This window comes from Rousettus aegyptiacus, unplaced genomic scaffold (assembly GCF_014176215.1).
Source record: "Rousettus aegyptiacus isolate mRouAeg1 unplaced genomic scaffold, mRouAeg1.p scaffold_m13_p_11, whole genome shotgun sequence".
In the NCBI taxonomy this organism is placed as follows: Eukaryota; Metazoa; Chordata; class Mammalia; order Chiroptera; family Pteropodidae; genus Rousettus; species Rousettus aegyptiacus.
In genome coordinates this window covers 34,708,570-34,733,793 of record NW_023416286.1, presented here as the reverse complement: position 1 = coordinate 34,733,793, position 25,224 = coordinate 34,708,570, and the positions used below count along the sequence as shown (strand labels likewise).

The 25,224-nt window shown below is 34.3% G+C and overlaps 1 protein-coding gene and 1 long non-coding RNA gene across 4 annotated transcripts in view; one reads left to right on the top strand and one right to left on the bottom strand.

Annotated features, from left to right (window-relative positions):
* The window catches only part of LOC107504131, a 124,552-nt gene extending 101,582 nt beyond the window's left edge, over positions 1 to 22,970 (top strand). The window contains exon 4 of the long non-coding RNA XR_004953350.1: positions 22,409 to 22,970. This is a non-coding gene — a long non-coding RNA (uncharacterized LOC107504131). The remainder of the gene's footprint in view (positions 1 to 22,408) is intronic.
* The window catches only part of DLC1 (DLC1 Rho GTPase activating protein), a 351,657-nt gene that overhangs the window by 254,897 nt on the left and 71,536 nt on the right, over positions 1 to 25,224 (bottom strand). For 2 of the 3 annotated variants that reach the window (XM_036228700.1, XM_036228701.1), the window contains exon 3: positions 2,770 to 2,919. The exons of the other annotated variant lie outside the window; for it this stretch is intronic. In XM_036228700.1, the coding sequence (XP_036084593.1) occupies positions 2,770 to 2,919 (150 nt within the window). The remainder of the gene's footprint in view (positions 1 to 2,769; positions 2,920 to 25,224) is intronic. 3 annotated transcript variants of the gene reach the window in all.

Sequence of the window (25,224 nt, the reverse complement as noted above, 5' to 3'; positions counted from 1 at the left end):
TAAGATAGCCTCCTTTAAATCTTTACCTCTACCCTAATTTTAGTATATATATATTTTTCACTTTGAAGTCACTCTTAAAGACTCTAGCCTATATTATTGTTCACATCCTTTATTATAGGTAGAACTCACTCTAGCATTTTCTCACAAATAATCTCAAACTGAGGTCATTGTTTTATTGTATGCATTGTCTTTCCTGCTGAACTGCAAATTCACAGAGAAGTGAGAGGGGGTACCAGAGGGAGTTTCTCCTCTGAATCTGGGACAGTGCTTTTTGATGGATAATCAAGGTCATAATCATGCTGTTATAATCCCCTTATCCCAAAGCACAATTATCAAAAGGAGTGAAAAGTGCCTGTGGAAAATATTCGATGATGAGAAAATTTTAAAATTAGCTTTGAATACCAAGGAACAGAAATAAAGAACAAGGGAAGACCTAGAAAAACATAAAGACCAAAAAGAAGTTTTGAGGGATGCAGAATATGTTCTACTCATCTTTAGTCCAGTGCCCAGTGTGATTGAGGACTAGGAAAAGCAAAGAGAGTTAACAAACACTAAACATGTTCTCTGTGCCAGATCTGTGCAATACATTTTACATCTGTTCTTTCATTCGCTCCTCCCAACAAGCCATGAATTAGGAAACAATATCTCCCTTTTCACACCTGAAGATGAGGAATTAAATAATTTTCTTATGTTCTCAGATACTTAGTTGTAGAGTTGCCATTTGAACCTAGGCCTGCAGACTCCAACATTTGCAGTTGAAGTCTCCTGTATTATTTTGTCTAAGTATCTGTTGAACTGAAAGCTTGGAAGTAGATCTTTATTTATGGAATCAACCATCGTTCAGCAATGTGGTGATATTCCATGAGATAGTGCATGTTATGTAAAATCTAGTTTTACTTCAAATGGAGACAGAAGATGTAGATGTAGGCAAATTCCAAAATCATCACCCACCTTTGCTCCTGTTTTTCAACAAAGAACCATGTCTAGTAGGTAAGGGATCTCTTGCTCTCTGACATAGAGACAATACAGAGTGTATTTAGCAGAAATCTGAACTGTGTCGTTTCTTCTAAATACATGAGGATCGAGGAAAGTTCAGTGTAGAGGGGGAAAAGGGAGAGACTAAAGAGATAGGGAGAGATTAACCATTCACACCAGATAATGTTTAAAAACAAAATGTGCTCTATGCCTACATTAATAAGTACTAAGAAGTACCTCTTACTGAAAAATATGGTTATTTCTGGTTTTAAAAGTGTTCATGAACTTGAGTATGAAGGTCTTATACATCATTCACATATAAACAAGATTAAACATTCCTCCTTGTTGGTCTTCAGATTACTTTGATTGAATATCCTCCATTTAGATACATGTCCTACTAAAGTATGTGCAAGCACTATGGTAGCACCAGAGAAGTAGTAACTGATTCTCTCGGTGAAGACAAGAAATTTAGAGAAAACTTTACTAAAAAATATTTGAGATGAATCCTGAAGGATAAGAAAAAAATTATCCAGCAAGATACGAACAAATCCAAAACTGTCATTTTTACTGGCTTTCTAGGTTGAAGTACTTAATTCCATATTTATTAATTTTTAATTTTTTTTTTTGTAAAAGCTATCAGATTTTCATTATAGTCAGCTAGAGAAGGCAGTATGGTGTAGTGGTTACATGACATGGTTCTGGATCAAGGTTGGCTGGGTTTGTATCCTATCTCCGGCACATACAATTACTAAGTTCTCTTTGCTTTTTACTTATTTGAATAATGTGAGGAATGAATGCATTAATATGTGTAAAGCACTTAGAATAATACCTAGTATATACTAACGTTAGTTATTATTTTAATTTGTTTATTTACTTTAAAATATTCTGCCCCACAGTCAGAATAAGTCTTAAATAACTTCAGAATCAATGGTAGAACTATGCTAAAAATTTGATACAAAATAGTTCTACTTAGGTAGATATTAAAATTTATATGCTGGATTTTCCATCCCTCTGATCTTAGGTAAATACACAACTTATTGTATTGTCTTAATGTGTTTATTATTGTGTAACAAAAGTAACAGATTAATTGAAAAGATATGCATGGCTTTATTATAAATACATTTTACCATCACATTTGCTAGATCTGCAAAAACTAAGCCATTTGCTATGGAGCTGATATTAAATATGAAGGTGTATAGTTGGTCTGGAATCTGTCTTCCAAATTCTATTTTGAGTATCAGAATCTCAGAAGAGTATCTGTCTTATGTGAAATTAATGCATAGTAGAATAAAATTCTCATCTGTCTTATTCATTGTATTTTGCTGAGTTAATTTTAGTGTTCTCAAATTAATATCATTTAAATTCTTTCTTGTAGTATGTGCATTAGTTCAACCAGCATCCATCAATCCATCCATCCACCCATGCATCCACCTATCTATGCAGCAAATATTTATTAATCATGCAATGTAAATTTGTTGACTTTGTACATAAAATATTAAACAAGACTGACATAGTGTTGCTAAACAGCTACAAGGAAAAGGACTTCATAGGTAGGAGACATAATTTCCCAGGATGACCCTCTTTCCTGTTAAACTGATAATAACTATTTTCTTTTGAAGCACACATTTCTCTTAATGGTCTTTTCATGAAGGATAGAATTAGTTGAGTGATCTTTGTGAACACTATCAGGATCACATGTGGGTAGATGCTGCCATCAGAGATGTTTCATTTACAAGGGGGACTATATGCAGTAAAGACATATCATGCTCATGGGAAAAGAAGTGCAAAGCTCACAAGAACATGCCGCCGCAGGTTGGTTGGTGTGCTGGATGGAGAGGAGCTGGTGCTGAGAGCATTCTCAATGTCCTGATCAAGTTGGTCCAGTTTCATAATTAGCAGCACCATGGAGTCTAGCCGCGCCCTATCTCGTTCTTCTTTTATTTCCTGAGGAACAGAACATGTTGTTATTGAATCTGAAAGGCCATTTCTTGGAAAGAATAAAAAGTCCCCTGTTCTTCTATGTGACAAAAAGGACACTGAATAATAGGCAGTCTTCTGCTAAGGGGGAAGGGAAGTTCTGTTCTGTATCATCAATGGGCTCTTCATTGGGAGGATACTGACCTACTGCCAAGAAAGCATTTTACATGAATGTTAAATATATGTCTTCTGGAGTAAAGTGCAATGAAAAGGAAGGATAACATCAATGAGTACTGATACATATTTATGACTCTCAATATTTCTTGGAAAAAGTTATATATTACTCTTGTCAAAGTACAAATCAATTATAATATACTAATAAATTATTTGTGGTTAGACATTTAAGACTGAATATAAGAGAATATTATTGGAGGAATATTTCTGAGTGTAGTAAAAAATGGGAAAAGAATCAAACAAGGCAGGTTTTCAGTTTGTGCAGTGGGCAATTTTTATTTGTTTATTCTCTTGTTATCTTTTTGCTTTTTGCATGGGTCCATTTTCTTACTACTGCTTTAAGCTATGTCATTGTCAATATCTCTTTTCAACCTTCTTTTTCTTTCATATACTTTTGAAAAACAAAGCCCCCACAATCATTTATATTTTTTTTGTAAATGAACGTGGTTACTTATTCTGAATTCTCTGTGATGTAGACATGTATTATTGGAAAAACTATTGCTGATAGGAATAGCTAAAGCTTCTCATTGGCCATATAGAGTTATTTTGGCATGACTGTTTATTATTCTTGTGTGTTCAGATCAAATAAATTAGTATTAGGATTCTTTCAAATTCCCTGAGTGCCGTGAAAGGTATCAGGGTTGGGTAGGGGATTGGATAGGAAAAAAAAAAAAAAGACCATAGAAATCACAATAAAGTTCTTTAGAAGCAAAATCTATTGAGGGATGTAATGGACTCAGTGTCAGCCCTTTTGAGGTAAATCACCATTTGTGACTCATGCTGCATCCTCTCATTTGTCTCAGATATTTACCTGGGTGAAATCAGCTTTGAAAGGAATCTCAAAGGAAAAGCATATTATGACAGAAGCCTGAAGAATGTGGGTATAAGGCGATGATATTAGTAGTGGGAAGAATGAAGTGACTGTCTGAACCAGATCTTTTATTGGGTATTTGTCTTGTAATCCTTCTACATCCCAAAACATCATTAGGAGGAAGTCTCAAAGAACAAGGGCTAGGGTAATTTCATGGATTAATCTAATTCTATAGGGATCTTTATACTTCATACTGCTAGAGAAGATTATTAATATCACAAAGCATTATCTTTCAGAAGTCAAATAATTGATTTATTAGATTAAGTTGGTTAAAGAATAGTTAACTAAACTAATACTGATAAGTTATTTGGGTAAGATGAACTTGTGCTTGGTTTAACAGATTAATGTCAAATTGAAAGAGTTTGTATTCTTTCCACAAAAACATTAATTCTGAGAATAAACTAAGAATTTTGGGGGTTGTGTTAACTCCTTTAGAATATGATGCTATAATACTATATGATTATTACTTCAATTTCCATCCATTGTCTCCGCTGGCTAAAATATGTAATGAGGCTTTGACAGAGAATTATAGACCACTTATCATAAAGTTTTATTGTGCTTAAGAGGGTCCGGGATATTTGCAAATAAGTAGACCTGGACTTTACTAGATACATCATATCTCTCAATGCTACAAAAAATTATTATATTCAAAAGAACATTATTTATAGTAAAATCCTTCTTATACCTTAAAATAGAGTCCCAGAAATACTGGAGTTTAATTCTCTTCTAAATAATCCAGAAAATGAAAAGATCTGACTAAATAGAAGACTCAAAGTCCCCTTAATTACTCCTCCAATGGGCTTGTATAATTTCCTTCTCTTTTAAACCAAAGTTCTGTTTGGCAAGATAATGTTCTTTGCATCTCTATATCCACATAGTCTTTTGTGTGATTGCTTTTCACTTCACTGTTATAACATCTTCAAGCACAAATATTACATGTTTTTTTTTTAACCTTGCAGACATAGAGCCTAACTACACAGTGCATATGTAATACATTTTTTTAGAAATAATAATAATAAAATCAATAGGAGCCATTGAAATAACACAACTTAAAGCCTTAGAAAATATATCTTGATATTTTTCCAGTTACTAAGTTAATGTTGGATAAAGCAGCATATCCTGCAGCTATCCTAGACCTATCAGCAATATTATCAGAAACAATTTGTCTTTGAATTAACTGGAAGTTGAGATTCTGCTTTAAAAACATTTTCAAATCCATGGGCTGAGCATCAAATTATTTAAAATAATCTGACAAAAGGTATAAAACCAAACAGTCTTGTTCTACAGTATTTCTTTAGAGAAAAAAGCTTTTTGCTTTTCCTTTTCTTTCATGGATGCTTTCTTAGTTACCATTCATTACTTTCAGTCTGAAATGTCAAGTACATAGACCAGTATCATGTTATATATTCATAAAACTTCACAAAATAGAGTTGATTAAAAATAAGAAGTTTTGGATAAATATTATTGTCCTTGTTTTTAAAGCACATGTATTACTATTTTGCAAGGTTCTAACCTTTCATATATCTATGGCTAAACTCTAACAAATAACTCATACCTGAAAACAGAAATGTGTATTTGCAGATTTTACTTAGGTTGACTTCTACAGCGGGGCTTTCATTTTATGCTGCAGTTATTGTCTATGAAGAGAAACTTCTTAATAAGGAAAGCTGCCTATTAATGAATTTCTTGGTATTTCAGTAACTGAACCCCCTTAAACCCAGGCAAAGATGCTAAATTCTCTGTTCTCCCAGGTTTCCTTTCTTCTTTCCTACAATCACAGCTGTTCTAGGCCAACTACTACTAAAGGTTTAAAGTATTTACCAGTGAATAAGAGATACAAAATCATTGCTTTTCTGAATATTGTAGTCAGCCATGGAAGACAGACACTGAAAGTTAACATATTTATAAATAAGACAGTTTCAGATAGGAACAAATGGAAGAAAATAAGTAGGGTAATGAGATGCATAGTAATTGCAGAGGATGAGTCTCACTTTGTATAGGGTGGCCAGAGAAGAGTTTTCTGTAGAAGTGAGAGAAGAATATGAAGTAGAGGAGAGAAAGAGATAAGAGATGGAGAAGGACACAGAGATCAAGATGGAGATGGGGAGAGAGAGAGAGAAAGAAGAGGACTCAGAAAATAGTGTGCTATGCAGAGTAGAGTGATACAAGGAAGCCGAGATGGGAATGATTTTGAATAAGAAGATCAAAAAAAAAAAAATGTTTAAAGGAAGCTAAAGAAGGGAAAGTGAGAGGGAGAGTGAGCGAGTACTAGGACAAAATGAGGTTAAATATTAATAGGAGCCAAATTTTATTTTATATTTTGTTATGAAGGTCACTGTAAAAAGGTCAGTTTCAATCTTTATGCAATGAGACACTGGCGAGATGTAATAAATGATATATTACGTTTTTTAAACTTTTAGAGTTCACAGTGCATATTGACAATCAAAAACTTTTGGAATCTCATCATATTTTATATCTAGCAATGCCACATGACTAATACATGCTCAATAGTTCAATTCACTTTAAGATTATTCTTCTAATTCTAACCATAGTCATTTTTATGCTGAAGTCTGAATTGTACCCACATTACAGTATAATAAAGAAATAACAGATGGTTTTATAACAAGGGCCTCATATTTTGAGATCAAAGTGAAAAAGAAGGCAGCATTGTTTTGGGAATCTATTTATTAGAAGTTTGGAATGGTTGGGCAGTAGTATGTCAGTAAATGTTTAACAACTGGATATCCAAAGACACAGAAAGTCCTGATTAGTAGTATGTGCTAATTTCTGTGGTGTAAATACTCCCATGGCAGATTTCAGGCTACCAACTAGACATATTGAATGCAGAGTTGGAAGAGACGCACACAACTGGCTCTCATGAGCTCATGCAAACTGGAGCAGGTAGCTCCAAAATACACTAGAAAAGAGGATGAGTAGGATGGAGAATCATTCTTAGAATTTGACTCAAATAGAAACATTGATAGTTAAACTAATAGTTGTAACTATAGTTTAGTCAGCATAATAACATATTAAAATAATGCATTTTATTTATTTAATGCATTTAATTTCCTTAATTTTTGTTCTTGTTGCCTAGGTAGAGCTCAGTATAAATTGTAGATTTCAATTTAATGTTCTAGAGGATTCTCTTTTTTTCTAGCAGTGGCTTTTTCTTTGCCTTCCTTGCACTGTCCATTATTTATGTTTGTAAATTCCTTAAAACTTATTATAATTAACTTATCTTTATATTTACATTTTTACTCATGTAAGAAAAAAATATTTCTATAAGTTAATCATTATGTCACTTGGATACTTTATTCAACAGTTAAGACTAAAAATCTAGAAATACAGGGCAGCAGCCATCAGTTCTAGTACCCTGACTTTGCAGATGAGAAAAGTGGATTCCAGGGGCTCCAGATCATTCCTCCACTGGCAAATTAAATATGCTAGAGCCCAGCTGTTCCCACTCCTTGTCCTGGTCTTTCTCCAATATTCTCTTTGGGTTAATTTTAGGTACAATTTTTAATTGAAAATCCATTTATACATGATGTATTCTCTTCTCAACTTCTGCAAACTAGTTCCCATCCTTTCCAAAAATGATGTTAAAGGAGAATACCAATGATGACAAATAATTGCAAGAAACTTTTGAAACATCTAGTGTAGTTCTACCTATATTTATTTAACAGTTATACAAGACATGTTTATGGACTATTTACTATGTGCTATATAGCATTCCCTATCAAACAACCTCCTTAATATTTGTATAGTTATAATTTTTAGAAATGTTATGGAGTCAAATTATGCCTACCTTTAACTCCTCAGTTTCTCCCTCCAGTAGTGTCTATTCCATGAAATAGGCTTTCAAATATCTGAAGAACTGTTATGCCCATCTTTTCCTTTTCTAGGCAAATAATCTTCAGTTCCTTTAATTATTTCACATATAACATGTTTCTAAATCTTCACTAGTTCTATTTACTCTTCTTTGGATATGACATAATTCTGTCAATGATCCAATGAATAATCAGTACCCAGAATTAACTATATTATCCTACATTTTGTCTGACCAGGGCAGAGTAGGCAAGTACTTCCCTATGTTCTGTACATCCTCTTTGATGCAGCCTAAGAATTAACTGCCTGTTTAGAACATGAACAGGCTATTCTTACTGAGACAGCCACAATCTCCTTTTTTAATGAAGAAATAGTATTTAGTTGACTGTGAGCTGACCTTGACTCTCTTTTTTGCCAATCCATGTCCATGTACTACTAAGAACAGAAATATCCTGTTGTCTTGAAACGTTAACCAGCTGTTGTCAAGATATAGATAATATATACAGCTGTTGTGGAAAAAACTTCCAGTTATTATCTCTTTCAGATATAATCAGTGGATACTTCGGCAAATTAGGAAACTTCTATTCAATGTGATTCGTTGTCAAAAACCTAATATGTCACATATAGGTGATATCATGTGGTTTATATAAATCTAAAAGCAACAAACAAACATGATGAACAAACAGAGACTCATGGACATGGACAGTAGACTAGTGGTTACCAGAGGGTGTAGGGGTCAGGGGAGGGAGGAGGTAGATGGGGCAAGGGATGTCAAACAAGTGGGCTGTGAACACACAATGCAATATATATATACATATGACTTATTGTTGAATTGTACACCTGAAACTTACTGGATTTTGTTAATCAGTGTCACCATAATGAAAACAAAACAAAATAAAAAAACCTAATATGGCCAATGCATATGATGTTCATTGGGAAATCTGAGAGATGTTATTTACTCCTAAGAGCTATTCAGTCCCCGGGCAAGTAAAGTTACTTTGATCACAATGGTATCTGGGGAAGAGACGAAGAAGGTGCTTAGGGGGTTGTTCTCCCCAGGAAGCCCCTGACTTGGAGTTCTTTGAACAGGAGCCTCTACTACCCTTCTTCTCTCACACCTGGAGAAGATCCCACTCTCCTCTGTCTCTAGGTATTCTTTATTGAGCAACACAGAACACAGCACACGCAGGGAAGAGGCACAAATTACCAGACATTTTACAACCTGGGGACATATGAAGACCAGTGAAAGGGTGCTTCCCCTAGAGGCGCCTAGGCTCTGTTTTCCTAATCTGAAGCTTTTGGAAGAAAACCAAAAAATTCAGTAAAATACCCAGATGCTTCCAAAGAGTGGATATTTGGCTCAGCAAAAACAGCATTGCCTGAATGTTCTGCTTGTCAACGAGTTGTGGCATCACATAGACAGCCGTAATAAATTAAAGGGTAGGCTAGGAATAGAACTAAGACTCCCCGATTCATAATCCAAGGTTCTGGCTCCTACACTGTCTTTGATTCCATAATGCATCTTACTGGCTATTCTGGGCTGGTAATACTCCTTGCTTACCCGTGAAAGAAAGGGACCTTTTAGCAAAAGACTTGGCTCAACTCGGTTCCGAATTATTTGATCTCCAGCCAGCTGGACTAGTATGAAATCTCATATTAGTGTTATACATTTTATTTGACAATAAATTCCTCATTCAGACTTTCTTTTCTTAAAATAATATCCTGCCTAAAGAACCAAAAAGTTACTAAATCTTTTTTTTCTTCAGAACCAGTGAAGATTTCCATCTGAATGGAGAGTCAGAAGATAGAGATAATATAATTATCCTATGAATTTCTAGGCAAGTTGAATAAATCAGCCTTAATATTTATTGTGGTGTATTTCAAGCTGAAAATTATGTAGACTGGGAGGTAATAAAACAAACCAGCAACTATTTCCTATTTGCCAGATATATATCTTCAGATATTATCTTTAATTAATAACAACATGTCAACATAATTTTAATATTAGGTGGTAAAGAATAATAAATAATATCTTCATTTAGAGTTGCTACAAGGAATCTTTTAACTGATATGTAAATGATGGCTTTACAGGAAGTGTTTATGTTCACTCCCTATTTATCTCTTTCCATTTATAAGGCATTGGAAGAAAATTTGTCTCTCCTTTGCTTGATTTTTAAACTCTAACTAGACTTCGAATGGAGCATTTCTGAGCTGGGACTTTTGTAAATTCCCTACACAATCTCCTGAACATTTCAAAGGACATTTATGCAGCTGGTCCTAGGGAGTGCTCAGAAGCGGCAGATGTGAACCAGGGAGAGAACATGAGAACATAAAAAAAAATCTATTTAATATTAAAATTCCATAAACTATTTTCAGGAATATTATTATAGTCTTTCTTTAGGTGTGGACAACAAAGACATAAGTAAAATTTATTCTTTTTCTATAAAAATGACTTAATTTAGAAAAAAGTCTTACACTGACCTGGTTTTGTCTACATATCTTGTTTTTTCTCTCATCACTCTCCTTTATCCTTCCCAAAGTTACTCAGATGTCAATCATCCTAAGGATCACCACTATATATTTCTTAAATTTTTCTTTAATTAGATTCATTTTTCATAGTTAAAATACATTTTTAATATATAATGTTGTATGATATATAAATGATAATCATCTTTTTCTGATTACAAAACTGTCAAAATAAAAAATCCTTATACTATCTGATGTGGTCTTCCATAAACCATACCGTGTTTTAGGAAATGCTGTGCTAAAGCAGGGGACCTCAAGCCCCGGGCTACAGACCAGTACTGGTCTGTGGCCCATTAGGAAATGGGCCATACAGCAGGAGGTGAGCAGCAGGCAAGCCAGCGAGGCTTCATCTGCATTTGCATCCACTCCCCAGCACCAGCATCACCACCTTAGCTCTACCTCAGATCATCAGGCATTAGATTCTCATAGGAGCACTGGTCCCTGGTGCCAAAAAGGTTAGGGACCATTGTGGTAAAGGACAGAACTTTCTTTGGTTTCTCAAATATGCCATGTCTTCTCTCATTTATAACTAGGATTGCCAGATTTAACAAATAAAAATATAATATGTCTAGTTATATTTGAATTTCAGGAAAACAAAAAATATATATGTTTGGCATATGTCCTGAATATTATATAGAACAATATTGCATGGGACTTACTTTTACTAAACCATTTTTTGTTGTTTATCTAAATTCAAATGTAACTGGGAATTCTGTATTTTTTTTCTGGAAACATGAGCCTTTTTTTTTGACCCATGTAATAATGCTCCTTTGGCTTAACACACTTCTCCTCTACCTGGGGATATCAGAACTCTTGGTTTCAAGTACAATGTCACTCTAATAGAGATGCCTTTGACAAGGTTGTATCCTTGAATGAATGAATGGTAATTGCCTCTTGTTTAGTTATACAAATTCAATGAACGAAAATTTTCCTTTCTTAATACTTTATTTAGTGTTACAATCCTAGGCAAATCTAAGACTTGCCATTTGGTTTTTCTTTAGTAACACAATACATTGTAAAAAATGAAAAAAAGGCTACTCTTGTAGCCTTTTCCGTTTCCTTTTCCTCAAATTGCTAATGGTTTATACTAAATCTTCCATGGATTAATGTTTAAATTTTTGCCACTTGCATATTTATTTTCTCACAACTGCCATGTGAAGTATGTCTGTGGCTCTTTTGACATTAATGAAGAGTCCTCACATTGAAAAAGTATGGGACTATTTTTATTCAACCTAATCTTCCTCCTTTTCTTCTTTTTTCCTCCTCCTCCTCCTCCTCCTCCTCCTCCTCCTCCTCCTCCTCCTCCTCCTCCTCCTCCTCCTCCTCCTCCTCCTCCTCCTCCTCCTTCTTCTTCTTCTTCTTCTTCTTCTTCTTCTTTTCTAATGAGGTAATTACTTTAGCAAGTTTAAGATTTTCCCAACTCTACAAACTTAGTTAATGGCAGAATTAGAAAATCTAGTTCACCTAATTCAATTCATCTTTGCTTCTTGTTACCCAAGAGGCCTATAAAGTACTTTCTTCAAAAGTACAGGTGACCCAAAAGGATATATTTTCCATAAAAACTTACATGCATTAAGATATCTGGGCTGAACACATGTAGATTTAAAAATATACATATACTTACTAACATATGGGTAGCATCTTCTTACTCTTATCATTTCACAAGTTTAGAAGATAAAATTGTACCATGAGTAATTTGTTCCTTTCTTCCTCTTTACCTCCCTCCCTCCCTTCCTCCTTTTTTCCTTCCCATCTTTCTTTTCCTTTCTCCCTCTCTCATCTCCCCTTCCTTCCCCTCCCACCATCTCTTCCTTTCTTCCTTTCTTCCCTTCTTCCCTACCTCCATCTTTCCTTCTTTCCTCTTTTCTTCTTTCTCTTTTTCTTTCTCTGCCTATTGACAATGAATTCTACCAGTGGTTCTCAAATGTTAGCATGCATCAGAATCATCTGAAGAACCTGATAAAATACAGATGGCTGATGATTTAGTAAGTTTTTGCTGGGAATGTAGAATTTGCATGTTTAATAAGTTCCCAGGTAATGCTGCCACTACCACTGGGGCCACACTTTGAGAACCTCTGAACCACCTGTTAGAGCAATGGTTTCCAACAGTGGCTGATTATAAGTATACTTGTATAGCTTTGAAACTTCCACATGCTAAGGCTCTAGTGACCAAACTCTGATTCAGTAAATGCAGGGTGGGGCCAAGTTGGTATTTATTTATTCTTTTAAAGTTCACAGATGTAGTCAAAACATAGTGAGAGTTAAGGAATGCTGAAATACATTGCAGAGAAAGCCATTTCATGATTTCTGAGAAAAGTTAGAACAATAGGTATTAGATTCTCACCCAGAGTAATTCCACAATAAAAAAAAATCTATTAATCCCCTATATTAACAGGTTAATGCAGTAATAATATCATAAACTTCAATGTACCTATATGCTTTAAAACTGTCAATATTTTGCCAATTTTATTTTATTTATTACTCCGCACTTAAAAAAATAGTATTTTAGGTAATTCCCAGACATCATATTTCACCCACAAATGCTTAAGTATAATAAACCAATTTAAAAATTCTTTTGTAAGAGGAAACAAGTATTAATCATAAAAATCTTAAAAACAAAACAATCTAAACATTCTATGGAACACAACGTTGTATAAAAATCCACCAATGAAAAGACTGATAAAAGCTAAAAGGCAATTGACAGACTGAGAGAAAATGTTAGGAGCATATAGAGCAAAAGAGTAAGAAATTATAAAAAGACAACTTAATTGGAATGGTCAAAGCCCACAAAAAGGCTATTCACATACGAAGAGTTACTAATGATTTAAAATCCTAAACATAGAAATATTACAAACTAAATAAAGAATGAGAACTATTACTTTTAATCTATCAGATTATCACAAAAGAAAAAAAATCTTGATTACACACAGGGTTAATGATGTTTTTGCAAATGTAAATTTCTGCCTTTCTTGGAGGACAGTATGGCAGTATCTATTAAAATTAAAGGAGGACATATCCTTAACCTGGTATTCTAATTTCAAATCTCCACCCTAGAGAATTACTTACACTCGTGAAAAAATTAATGTGTCTGATACTAATCACTGAAGCATGTTTTTTTGTAGTGTCCAAAGAACTGAAAATAACCTACATGGCCATTGATAAAAAACTGTTTAAAATAATAAGTTATGGTACCATTATTCTTTGTGTCACTACACAGTAGATGCAAATATGAGGTAAACTCACATGTGTTAACAGAACCATGAATAACCTATTTGGCTTTTCAATGTGAGTTAGAAAATTGTGCCCCTTTGGAGGGACGCAGCCCTGGGCTAGCATTCATGTTTGATGAGTAAAACACAGGTTGCTCATAATTCTTTACTCAGGACTTTTGATTGGGTTCCTTGTGCAGTGCACAACCTGCACAACCGTTTTTAGGTTCCTGCTACTCTTAAGGACAGTGCTCCAAGAGGGCTTGATAAGTGGGGAAACAAAGGTAAAGAATAATACCTTATACTACAAAACTCTTTAGGTACCAAATACACACAGATACATACACACACACAGAGCAAAATTCTGTAATTTTATATTTTTATATCCATGTATATTTATAGAAGCACAAAAAATTATCTGGAAAGATTCCTTTCCTTGAGAGTGGGGTAGAATTGGAAGTGGGGAAAAGGGGATGTACACATTTTTCTGTATAGTTTAAAATTTCTTCAATGGTTATGTGATTATAAATTACATAAGTGATTATTTTAATTATTATTAGGTAAAAAAATTTATTAACAAAAAGATAAAGCACTACAAATTATGACTTTAGAAAGGTGACAAACATCACAAACATGAAAAGGTCCAGAAAAAAATTTATTAGTTAACTGGTAACACACTGTGTAATACATTTTTCTTACCTTTTTCTTTATACGAGTGATTTAAAAAGATTTTTGATCTATCTCTGTATGGATAAACACTGAATCTTTAAAATAATTATTAAAATTTGTATTATTGATATGAAACAATGTCTACGGATTCAGGAAATAAAGTTACAAAATCGTACCTAAGATACATTTCCATTTTCACATGTGTAGAGACAATTTATCTTTGCCAACTGCTTCTAATTCCCTAAGCGCCACTCTTGACAACCTGATTTGTTAAGATCCTGATGATCACATCTTTCTGTGACCATCACCCTCAATGTATTAAACCCTGGTCGGGCCGATTTGATATATAATGTGGTCTTCCTGGTTGCTCATCAGAATGTCAGTTCTCCTTTTACAGATTAGACAAGGTCCTGAATAACTACACTGTTTCTTTTAGCTCCCAAATAGAAAATATACCATTATGATTGTAGAAAAGATTTTATCGAAATGTAAAAGAATAACATTATAGCTCTCTACCAAAAATCCAATCTGACCTTTTGTAAGAAGCGATATAAAGGGACTCTATATTGAAAAGCTAAGATTTACAGAATGGGAGAAAATATTTCTAATCATAAAACTGATAAGAAGGTAATATCCAAAATACATAAACAACTCATACAATTCAATAGCAAAAAACTCCAAATAATCTGTTTAAAATATCACAAAGGACTTGAAAAGATATTTTTCCAAGAAGACATACTAATAGATAGTAGGTATATGAAAAGGTACTCATATCACTAATTACCAGGGAAGCGCAAAGCAAAACTAAATGAGCTATTTTCTTACACCTGTTGAGATGGTCATTATCAAAAACACAAGAGATAATAAATGTTAGCAAAAATGTGGAGAAAAAGGAACCCTTGTACACTGTTGGTGGAAATGTAAATTGGCGCAGCCACTATGGAAAAGGAAAACAGTATGGCAGATCCTCAAAAAATTAAAAATACAATTATCATATAATCCAGCAATCTCACACTAAGGAATATATCTGAAGAAAATAAAATCAGTATCTAGAAGAGACATCTGCACTCCCATGTTCATTGCAGAATTATTCACAATAGCCAAGATGTGGAAACAGCCTAAATCTCCATAAAAAGATGAGATGGATCATCACTTAGAAAATGTGGTACGTTTATACGATGAAACATTATTCAATCATAATAAAGAAGGAAATCCTGACCTTTGTGACAACATAGGTGAAGCTGGAGGGCACTATGCTAAGTGAAATAAGGCGGACAGAGGACGACAGACACTGCACGGTATCACTGATATGTGGAATCCGGAGGAAGAAAAAAAGCTGACTAAGGGAAAATGCAGAAATGTAGGTCAAAGAGTACAAAGTTTCATTTATAAGAAGAATAAATCCTGAGACTCTAATATACCATGTGATTATACTTAATATTGTATTATATACTTGAAGTTGCTGAGAGTAGATTTTAAACTTTCTCACACATACACACACAAGTTAACTACATGAGATGATGGATGTGTTAATTATCTTGATTTTTAGTAATCATTTCACAATGTATATGTATATCAAATCATCACTCTATACACTTAACTATATAAAAATATATTCATTAATCATTCCCCAATGAAGTTTTAAAGAAACAAACAAAAAATCAATGACAATTCAATTCCAAGATGTGTATCATTTACTTTTAGCATAAATATTTTTTCATTAATCTTTCTTGATAATTACTAATTTAAAAAAGAATAGCTCTTTAGTAATAGCTCCTTCATATTATTAAGCATTTCACGCACATATAGTCTCAATTAATTTTTAAAATTTACATAAGAAGAAATGGGATCTCATGCTTCTCTGTAACCATTTAAGTACCTAGCACAGGGAATACATATAGTAGGACTTGAAGTATTTTTTATTAATTAATAATTAATTATCCACAAAGTCCTCATCTTTAATGAGCATCAAGATAATATTGTCAATTGCTAAAAGTCAAAGTTTCCACCAAAACAATGCAGAAATAGCTATTATGGGAACTTTTCATTTTCTTTTTAATTGTAGAGAACTTTTCAGATGCACTGATTAGAAAATGTGTTGGCAGGAGAGTAGTTCATTGTTTGTGTCCTTATAAGACTTAGTCAAAACTCAAAAAAGTCTTTGTGATATAATATTTCTGAGGGAAAAGGACATTTGAAAAATAACATTTTGCTTCCAAAATGTTGAGGTTACTCATCCTCCAATTCCCTAAGATCATTAAGACTCATTTGTTTGCCTTTCTCTTGTGCATAAGGAAACCAAACAATGTTTTCTTCTTTCCCAATATGGTAATAACTCTTAACCCAAATTTCTACCTAGGGAATCTGGTACACTGAAGAAAAATTTTCCTTATCTATATATTCTTTGTTCTCCATAAAACCATGTGCTCATAAAAGGGACCCATACGTTTATGTTTTTAATTCAAGTGGTCAAATTCAGTAATATATGTGAAGTTGACTTGCACCTATTTTCTATAATGAGTAGTAATACTTTGGCTATCAATTGTATAAAAATTAACAAGCACAAATAAAAATGTGGCTCATAAAGCTTATGAGTTAGAGAGTTTAGGAATATTAAATAAAATTTTAAAATGAGAATCAAGTTTTCTTTAAACATTATGATTTGAAGGGTATATGCAGAATACATATTTAATGAGGGTTTAACCAACCATTAAAAGTAACACCCTGTGTTTTCAAAAGGTGGCATTTAAGACAACACAGTATCACTCTTCTGGGAAGTCCTAGGTAGATGGAGTAGTACTTAGTGATAAAATTCTGTTATTTTTATGATGAAATTATGAAGCAAACAGACCTCAAGGCAGTAATGTAGAGCTGGAAAAGAACTTAGTTATTATGTAGTTTTTTTGCCAATGAAAAAATGGCTTAAGATTAGTAATATCAAGAAAAATTAGCTTCCTGGGTTTTGACTACAAGAGAAGGCAGCTGGAGAAAAAGTTAAAACATACCCTGAAAGACTACACACAGTTACTATATATATTAGTTGACAAATAGATATTTTGGCCACCGTAAATCTTTTATTTTTGAATATTTAAATTACTCTTGGAGCAAATTTGGCTTATTTCCCTTTCTGAAGTCCTGATTTCTGGTAGGGGACTATATAACTATCTCTTCCATATTTATTGAGCAGCTATTAGATAACACTGTGCTGTATTTAAGAGATAAAGCGAGTCTTCCCTTCTTTTAAGAAGTTCATAACATGTAGTAGACTGACATACAAACAAAGCGAAAACAAACTAGAATGAGTATGGATTTAATGGTAGAACAAAGTTCTATTAAAGCAAATAAACGAATTAACCTAAACAAAACATAAAAGAAAAAAGAGAAGAGATTCTGATTGGTGATATGGGATCAGATTCATAGAGAAGACCAACTGAATTGAGTAAGACTGGGAAGACTGGAAAGCATGGAAGTACGAGGTGTGCTGGGAATATTATAGGACATAAAATGTGTATAAAAAATACGTTTGCATTCTGATAGCAATGAGGAGCGAAGTGAGACTAGCTCTGGCTAAAGTCTTATGAAAAGCACAATAAAAGATATAAACTGAACACACGTAAAGAGTTGTTGAATTGAATTGAACTGCATAAGTTTGCCTTGTTCCCCAAGCTTCATGAATGTTATCTTTGCATTTTTTTCTATGTACCCACAGCTCACCTTATCCAGATATTCATTATTATATTTTTATGAAGAAAATAATTATATCTTTGTAAAAAATATATTAAGAGTGGAAAAAGAAAATGAAAGCTTTCTATTCTCTCTGCAGTTCCTACTCCTTGATACGGTCACCTCTGTATGGAGTCTCCAGTGACACAAAGTTCCCCTATTTGTTTCCAAGTGAACCTAAATTTGTCAATTTAAGTGATTTGTAGAAGTAGACATATTTCATAAGCTGGTGAGAAGCGTCCTCTGCTAAGTTAGTAAAGTTTCATCTCACTGCTCTTTGTGGCCAAAAATTGTCCTAGTATAAAGCATTTTTAATGATGTATTGTTACATATATTAAGTTGCAAGGCAGTTCTTAAACATTTTGTGACTGTTTAATCAGAAATGGCATTTCCACATAATTTCTGCTTTGATGCGTGCCATTAGTCAATTTAATAAAATTCTATTCAAATTTTATTAAACCAGAAATGTTTGCTGATGACAAAAAAATGTCAAATACATGAGGAAGCAACCCTCTTTTAGTAGATCTGGGCACTATTACTGAATAATTCGAAATACATGTTCTACTGAGAGAAAGTTAAAGGAAGGACTAGATAGTTTTATTCTAAATGTCTCCTTGTGTATTAAAACAATTGAACCATTATAGACTTAGAAAGTCTAACCAAGGTGGGAAAATAGGAATTATTATCTTGTTATTTTTAAGATTCTGTTATTTGCTCAGCAAAATATAACCCAAATGTGAATTTTACTATGACTAAGAAAATAGGAAGTAAATTAAATAATTCTTTAAAAAGGTTCTTATTCCATTAATAGGATTTTAAGGGGAAATTTCCTTATGTTATTGAAAATAGAAAATCAGTGATACTTCTGTCAGAGAGGTTTCATGAACTTGGGAAGTTAGAACATAACAACTCATTGTCCTACCTAGAAGAAAAAAAGAGTAATGGTTGAATGAAAAAAAAAAAACTCTATTATTTGTCTTAAGATATTTCTTGTGCTGTTTGTCAGAATTAGTTACTTAATAATATTGAACTGCTTTGAGCAAGTATTTATAACAATCTCTGAATTTACTAACACAATGCACTAATTTGTAGTGAATATAAACATGATATATGCATTAATTACTAAATTTTGTGAAGGAATGAGTAGTGAGAATTGCATGAATTTTCTCCTATGCCATATCTCTAGGAATATTGTTTTAAAAGCCCTCTAAGCATTTAGGATATGCTTCCCTTTCTGAGTCCCTAGAACACAATGTGCAGTTAAAGTAGAAGGGTTAGGAAGAAAGGGTCATTATCTCTAAGGGAAACAAGCAAATGCCACAGATGTGCGAATCAAGCTGCTGTTTCCCACAAACTCCATGGCTCCTCTTGAGCACAGGAAGGGGAAGAAAAATCCTCTAGAAAATTAACCACATGTTAGTATTGAAACATTGCCAGGAACACAGACAGCCCTAGAGAGTTTGTTTCAAATCAATGTTGATGGAGCCATGTGGTGGGTTAAGAGAATGGCACATTTTGCTCTTGGAGTTCACAGAACTGAATATTTTTATTCAGTCAAAGAGGAAAACTCAGAAAACAAACAAACAGCACTGGGAAAGAGACCAGCAACACTAATAGTCTGGCATTTTTAGATTAATGTAGAGTGAGAAAGAGGTTTGCTATCTTAATCGCTCTCTTATCTAATGAAATCCCTGGGAGGAGGAGGCGCTGGGTATCCACAGAAGGAGATCTGGGGTGTTACACAAAGCCTCCTGGTGAATGAGACTTGCATTTTGCTGAAGTTTTTGAGGTGTTAGGACAATATTATTATTATACTGTTTTGTAGCAAAAATATGTCACATTACCATGGTCAAACTGGTTATCGTTTAATGCATATAAAGCAAAAACACCCACCCCAGAAAACAAACCCATGTAAAACCATTTCTCCTCCTCTTTTTGAATAGGCGAATTTGATTGTATGCAAATTGAGTAGCTGTTCATGCTTAATATTCCAAGTAATTGTTAAATAACAGTCAATTTTTAAATAAATTAAGCTGTCATGTATATAAATATTTAACACAAAGCTGTCAAGCAGTAGACACTCAACAATTTTTCCCTTATTTTCTGAGTCTCGATAGCATTAACTAAATTACATATTGCTATATAGATGCAAAGGTTTTTTATTAGTAGTATTAGTAACAATTGCAGTGGTGATACCAATATTTTTTAGTTATCTAATACTTCTATATTGTAATAATATTCTTTTAAAATCTCAGATAAAAGTCTTCTGGCACCCTATATTTAAATAAACCTCAATCTTATTCTCTTTGACTGATTTTCACTGTGCCATCTTTGTTGTGAGGATCACAGAGTTTAAAGCTCGAAGGAGGACTTGAGACCATTTGAAGTACCTTCCTCCTTAAACTAAACAGCTGAGGCATAGCAAAGGCTTCTTAGAAAGACAAGGTAGATCTAGAAATCAGTTGTTCTCCTCCCAGATCCGTGTCCCACTGTTTTTCTATGTACTCCATATCTCAGAAGGATTCCTGTATTTATATGTCACTGCCTAATTTGTATATATTTGTCCTTCTCTTTAAAAATTTCTATCTATGTCCATGCTAACCTGAACGAGCCTGATCCTATCTGATCTTGGAAGCTAAGCAGGGTCGGGCCTGGTTAGTACTTGGATGGGAGACCACCTGGAGGGTTGCCTCGCCTAAATAAAAAAATAAATAAAATAAAAATTTCCTACATTTGCCTCTCATCCCAGGATCAAGTCTGCCTGCAGTTACAATGTGGCCTCATTGAAATGTTTTTTGTCATATCATGGCTTTTGTTTTAGCCTACAACCTGCCACTTCTAAGTATTAATTCCCCTGACTTTTGTCTGATGCAGATATGGCCCAAATGTTAATCTTGTTGGGACTTCTTGGTATTTGCTTTGATTCCACACTCCTTGCACTGTTCTTTTATGATTGTGCAAAAGCAATGAGTGGCTCTCAGCTTCTCTCCTTGTCTACTGGGTTCAAATCACACCCCCGCCCCAACATTAACAGGTAAAGTCCCAGGATTTCAGCTGTTTTCCTCAAACTTTGACCAGCTATCAATGCATTGCTCCTTCCCTTCAAGCTTTTCCCACGATTCTTTGTCAACTTCTAGCCCTTAGACCCCTGAACTGATGCTGGATTCTTCTGTTCCATTTTCACGGCTTCCTACACAAGGACAGCAGGCTTCTCTCTCAAGGATCACTCCGGTCTCCACTCATTTCTCCTTCCTTCAAACTTGCATCACTGTTCCAGTGAGTGAAATACAATTTCACATCAGTTGTTCTTAATTATATAGAATTTGATTTTCTTAGCATATGTAAATGTTAAATAAATTGTACTCCATCTGTTTCTGTCTCTTTCAGCTTGATATCTATGCTACTCTTCAGCTCAGAATTCACTTCTTTTCCTACTCCACGTGGAAATACCCTATTCACTCTCCAGGTCATAATTTATTAGTCATCCTTTCTATTGGCTCACTTCTTTCTTATTCCTTTTTTCCTCAGAATCAATTAACTCTTTCCCAATGCACTCATAAACTCCTTACTCTCTTATAGCCATTTTTGTCTCTTATTTTTTTTTAAAAAAATTGGGGTCAGTAATAAATCTATTAACTTGAAATTGTATGCTTTTCTCTTAATCCTTTTATAATTTCTGTCCTTGCTACAAAGAAATTCTTAATTCTTTATTAGGCTAAAGCTCTGGGATACAGGAATAATGTCTTCTTATTCTTTGGCCCATTTCATAGCACCTAATAAATGTTAAGCACATGGTGACCACTTGATATACAGACTGTTTGACCAGCTGGCCAGAAATCCAGTAGCAGAGTTCCCAGTTTGATTACAGAGAAACAAAAACCTCTATGCAAATGACTTTTGGGAATAAGCCAATATGATTAAAATTTAGGACTCAGGAAGGAAATGCATTTAGTTTTCCTTGTCAGTCTTCTACTCTCAGCCGTTTCTAGGTTTTTGTCAGAGTGTGTGCTGGTGTAAAGAGAAAAGTGTCAAAAGAGAACAGAGGGATGGCAGATACAAATGCATTCATTCGGTCCACAGAAATCATAGGATGAGAAAATGTGTCATTGGCAAGAGATGTTGTGTGTACTACTTTGATCATAAATTTGATTCAAGCACACATGTGGGCCTACCTTAATGCTCTCCAAATTGATATTTGAGAATTTTAGTAGAGATTTTTCATTTGAGGTGTTAATAGGCATGATTTAAGAAAAACAAATAATCGAATACATTTGTGAAATTCTATTTTTTATGATTTCTACTTTTCATAATTCTTTACTAAAGCATTGTAATGTCTATTTACATATTGAAAGCTCTGAGAACTCCTGAAGGAAATACAATTAAATAGCTTTATTTAACTAAACAGTTGTTATACATATCTGAGCACAAAACCCTTTTATCTCCTGTTTGTTTTTCATAGAACACTAATTTGAGGAATGCTGACCCAACTACTCCACAGTGACTTGAGTTCAGAAGGAAAATACATCCCAGGAGATTGTAGTATACTCTCTCTCCATCTGTTATATCTCTGAGAGGTAAGAATTAAGTTGTCCAAGGCGGATTTTCTACTAGGTGACTTTCCAAGTGGAAATGACCCCCAACAAGCTCTCTGGATATTGGACATAGCTGAGTGCTAAAGTAAGTCAATTTTAATAAAGCAATGCTTTTCAAACTTTAATAGACATACAAATAACCAGAGATTTTGTTATAATGCAGATTCTGATTTATTATGTCTGGGTTGGGACCTAAACTTCTAAATTTCTAATAAACTCCAAGGTGGTACTGATGATGTTGAACTTCAGGAAGTTCCTTTGAGTTTCAGTGTAGTGGTATGCAGACAAGATGAACAGGCCTGGAACCACTGGGTCATCATGAACCCCTGCTCCATTATAATTCTCTGGAAAAGATTGATGCTCCCTGAGCAAGGTATGCTGGAATGATAGAACAGATTTGTAGGCCAAAGTTCTGCAGTGTCATGTGGTCATTTGGGTCAAGTTCTATCTTTCTCAGAATCTAATGTCTGTTCCAGCTGGATCACAGTGCATCATACTTGAATGTGATGAGCAGTGGTTGAACTGAATGCCTGTTGCTACATCTGCCTGTATTTTCCCCAATATATGCCATTTCCGAAGGTCAATGAACATTCTGCCTGGTAACTCTGTTTATTTAACAGTCTTTTAGTACAAAGTTTCTGAGTAGAGTCAAAGGAGAATTAGGAAGTTTAAGAAATTAGGAAATAGGTTAGGAGAAAACTACTCATACTGTTCTTCAAAAGGTACTTAATACCATGATCCTAAACCATCAATCCAAACCCGTTTCTCTTTTTCCACAATCCAGAACTCCCAGGCCCATTTGGTCTAGGTTTTCCCTCAGCTTATTCACATTCCATGCTAACTAAGTTTCAGGTTCATGTAAGATCCATGTATTTCCTTTCTTTATAATTCTTACTCAAATTCAAGCCAGCTCAAGATCTGCTTTCTTCTTAAAGCTTCTTCTAATCACCTTAAAGCATATACTACAGAACATACAACTTTCACTAGTATTATTTGTTTCTTATTCCATTTCCAACATTCTTGTCTCACAGTTACACTTTAGGTTCTTTGAGAACAGGGGACATATTATTTTATGTAAATTTAATCTTTTTTTCTTGTTTTATGCTTCTCTAGGCTCTTGCATTTTCTAGTTTCATTCTTGTGGGCAGTAAAGAAAACTTCTCTGAGGACGTAGTTATCTCATCGTTGAGATATGAACATCGGATTAATTCGTGGTTTTCAAATTTCTTGATGACATAGAACCATTTATTTAAAGAATACATTACACAGTAACCCAATACGTGAAAGAGGTCAAAGTAGCCTGTGGGAGGGCTGCAGGGCATATGGTGGGCTGAGGGGAGGCAGAGACGTTCCTTTTGCCCATCTGTTCTCTCTGTAGAACCTCTGCCTGATCCTTGAGTCGCACAGAATAGTTTGCGAGACACTGGATTCGATGATCTCCAAGTCTTTTATGACTCTAAAGACTCTGACTTTAATTATTAGGGGAAATTTAGTGGTCTATAATAAAACAAACAAACACATCATGACACATAAATCAAATAATAAAATAAAATACATGTGTCACAATGATTTCTAAGGAATTATGTATCGGAAGCACTGCAGTGCTTTTCAGAGATGCCGGACCATTGGCCCCCTTTAATGTGTACCAGATCAGACTGGCCTTACAAAAAACTGGGCTGAGGAGAAAAAAAAAAACAAAAACAAAAAACGAGTTCAATACACCTGCTGTATAGTATATACAAGTGGTGCAGTTTCCTTTCTTTTCCTTGCCCTGCCCCCACCTTGCCCTGTCTCCTTTTTCCCTTTTTCTTTTTCAAAGATAAGGAAGACTACATTTAATTTGTAAATTGAAGAGAAAAAGCCAATTTAGAGGGAAAAATTGTTGATAGCATAGAAATTTAGGAAAACCGATGCAACCAAGTTACCGAAGAAGTAGAAGAGATGGGTTCCAGAGCACAGGTGAAGGTGTCGGCTATGAGAGGGAGGAAGAAGTCCTAGTCTATTAAGGCTGAAAGAAAGAATTTATGAAAAGACATGCACATTTGTAGAGGAGGTTGAAGGAATTATTTGACCATGACTCTTTTTTTTTTTAAAGGCAAGTTTCACTGCTGAAAGTGTGTGAGAGTGTTCTGAGGCAAGGGTGCTCAGTAAGACTTGAATGTGGTAATAGAATGCCTTGGAATTGCCACTCTAGGGAGTAGGGTGTGTCCTTTTTCCACAAAAGAAATGTCTATTAAGGTAGCTGCGAGTTAAGAGAAAGCACGGATTAAGTCGCTCTTACACAAACCAACCACAAATGCCTGACCCCATGTGTGAAGAGTTACAACCAAGGATGCTTTTCTGGTTATAGTAGTCTCCCTTATCTATGCGGGGTATGTTCCAAGACCCTCAGTGGATACCTGGGACTCCAAAGAGTACTGAACCCCTATGTATACTCTGGTTTTTCCCATATACCTATGATAAAGTTTAATTTATAAATTAGGTACACTAAGAGATTAACAACAACTAAAAATAGAACAATTATAACAATAAACTATAATAACAGTTATATGAATGTGGTCTCTTTCTCTCTCAAAATATCTTATTGCGCTGCACTCACCTTTTCACTTAAAGGCAGCACTTTATGGCTTCTCTTTGGCACATCCAAGTGCCAGCATCACTACTCTTGTGCTTTGTGGCCATT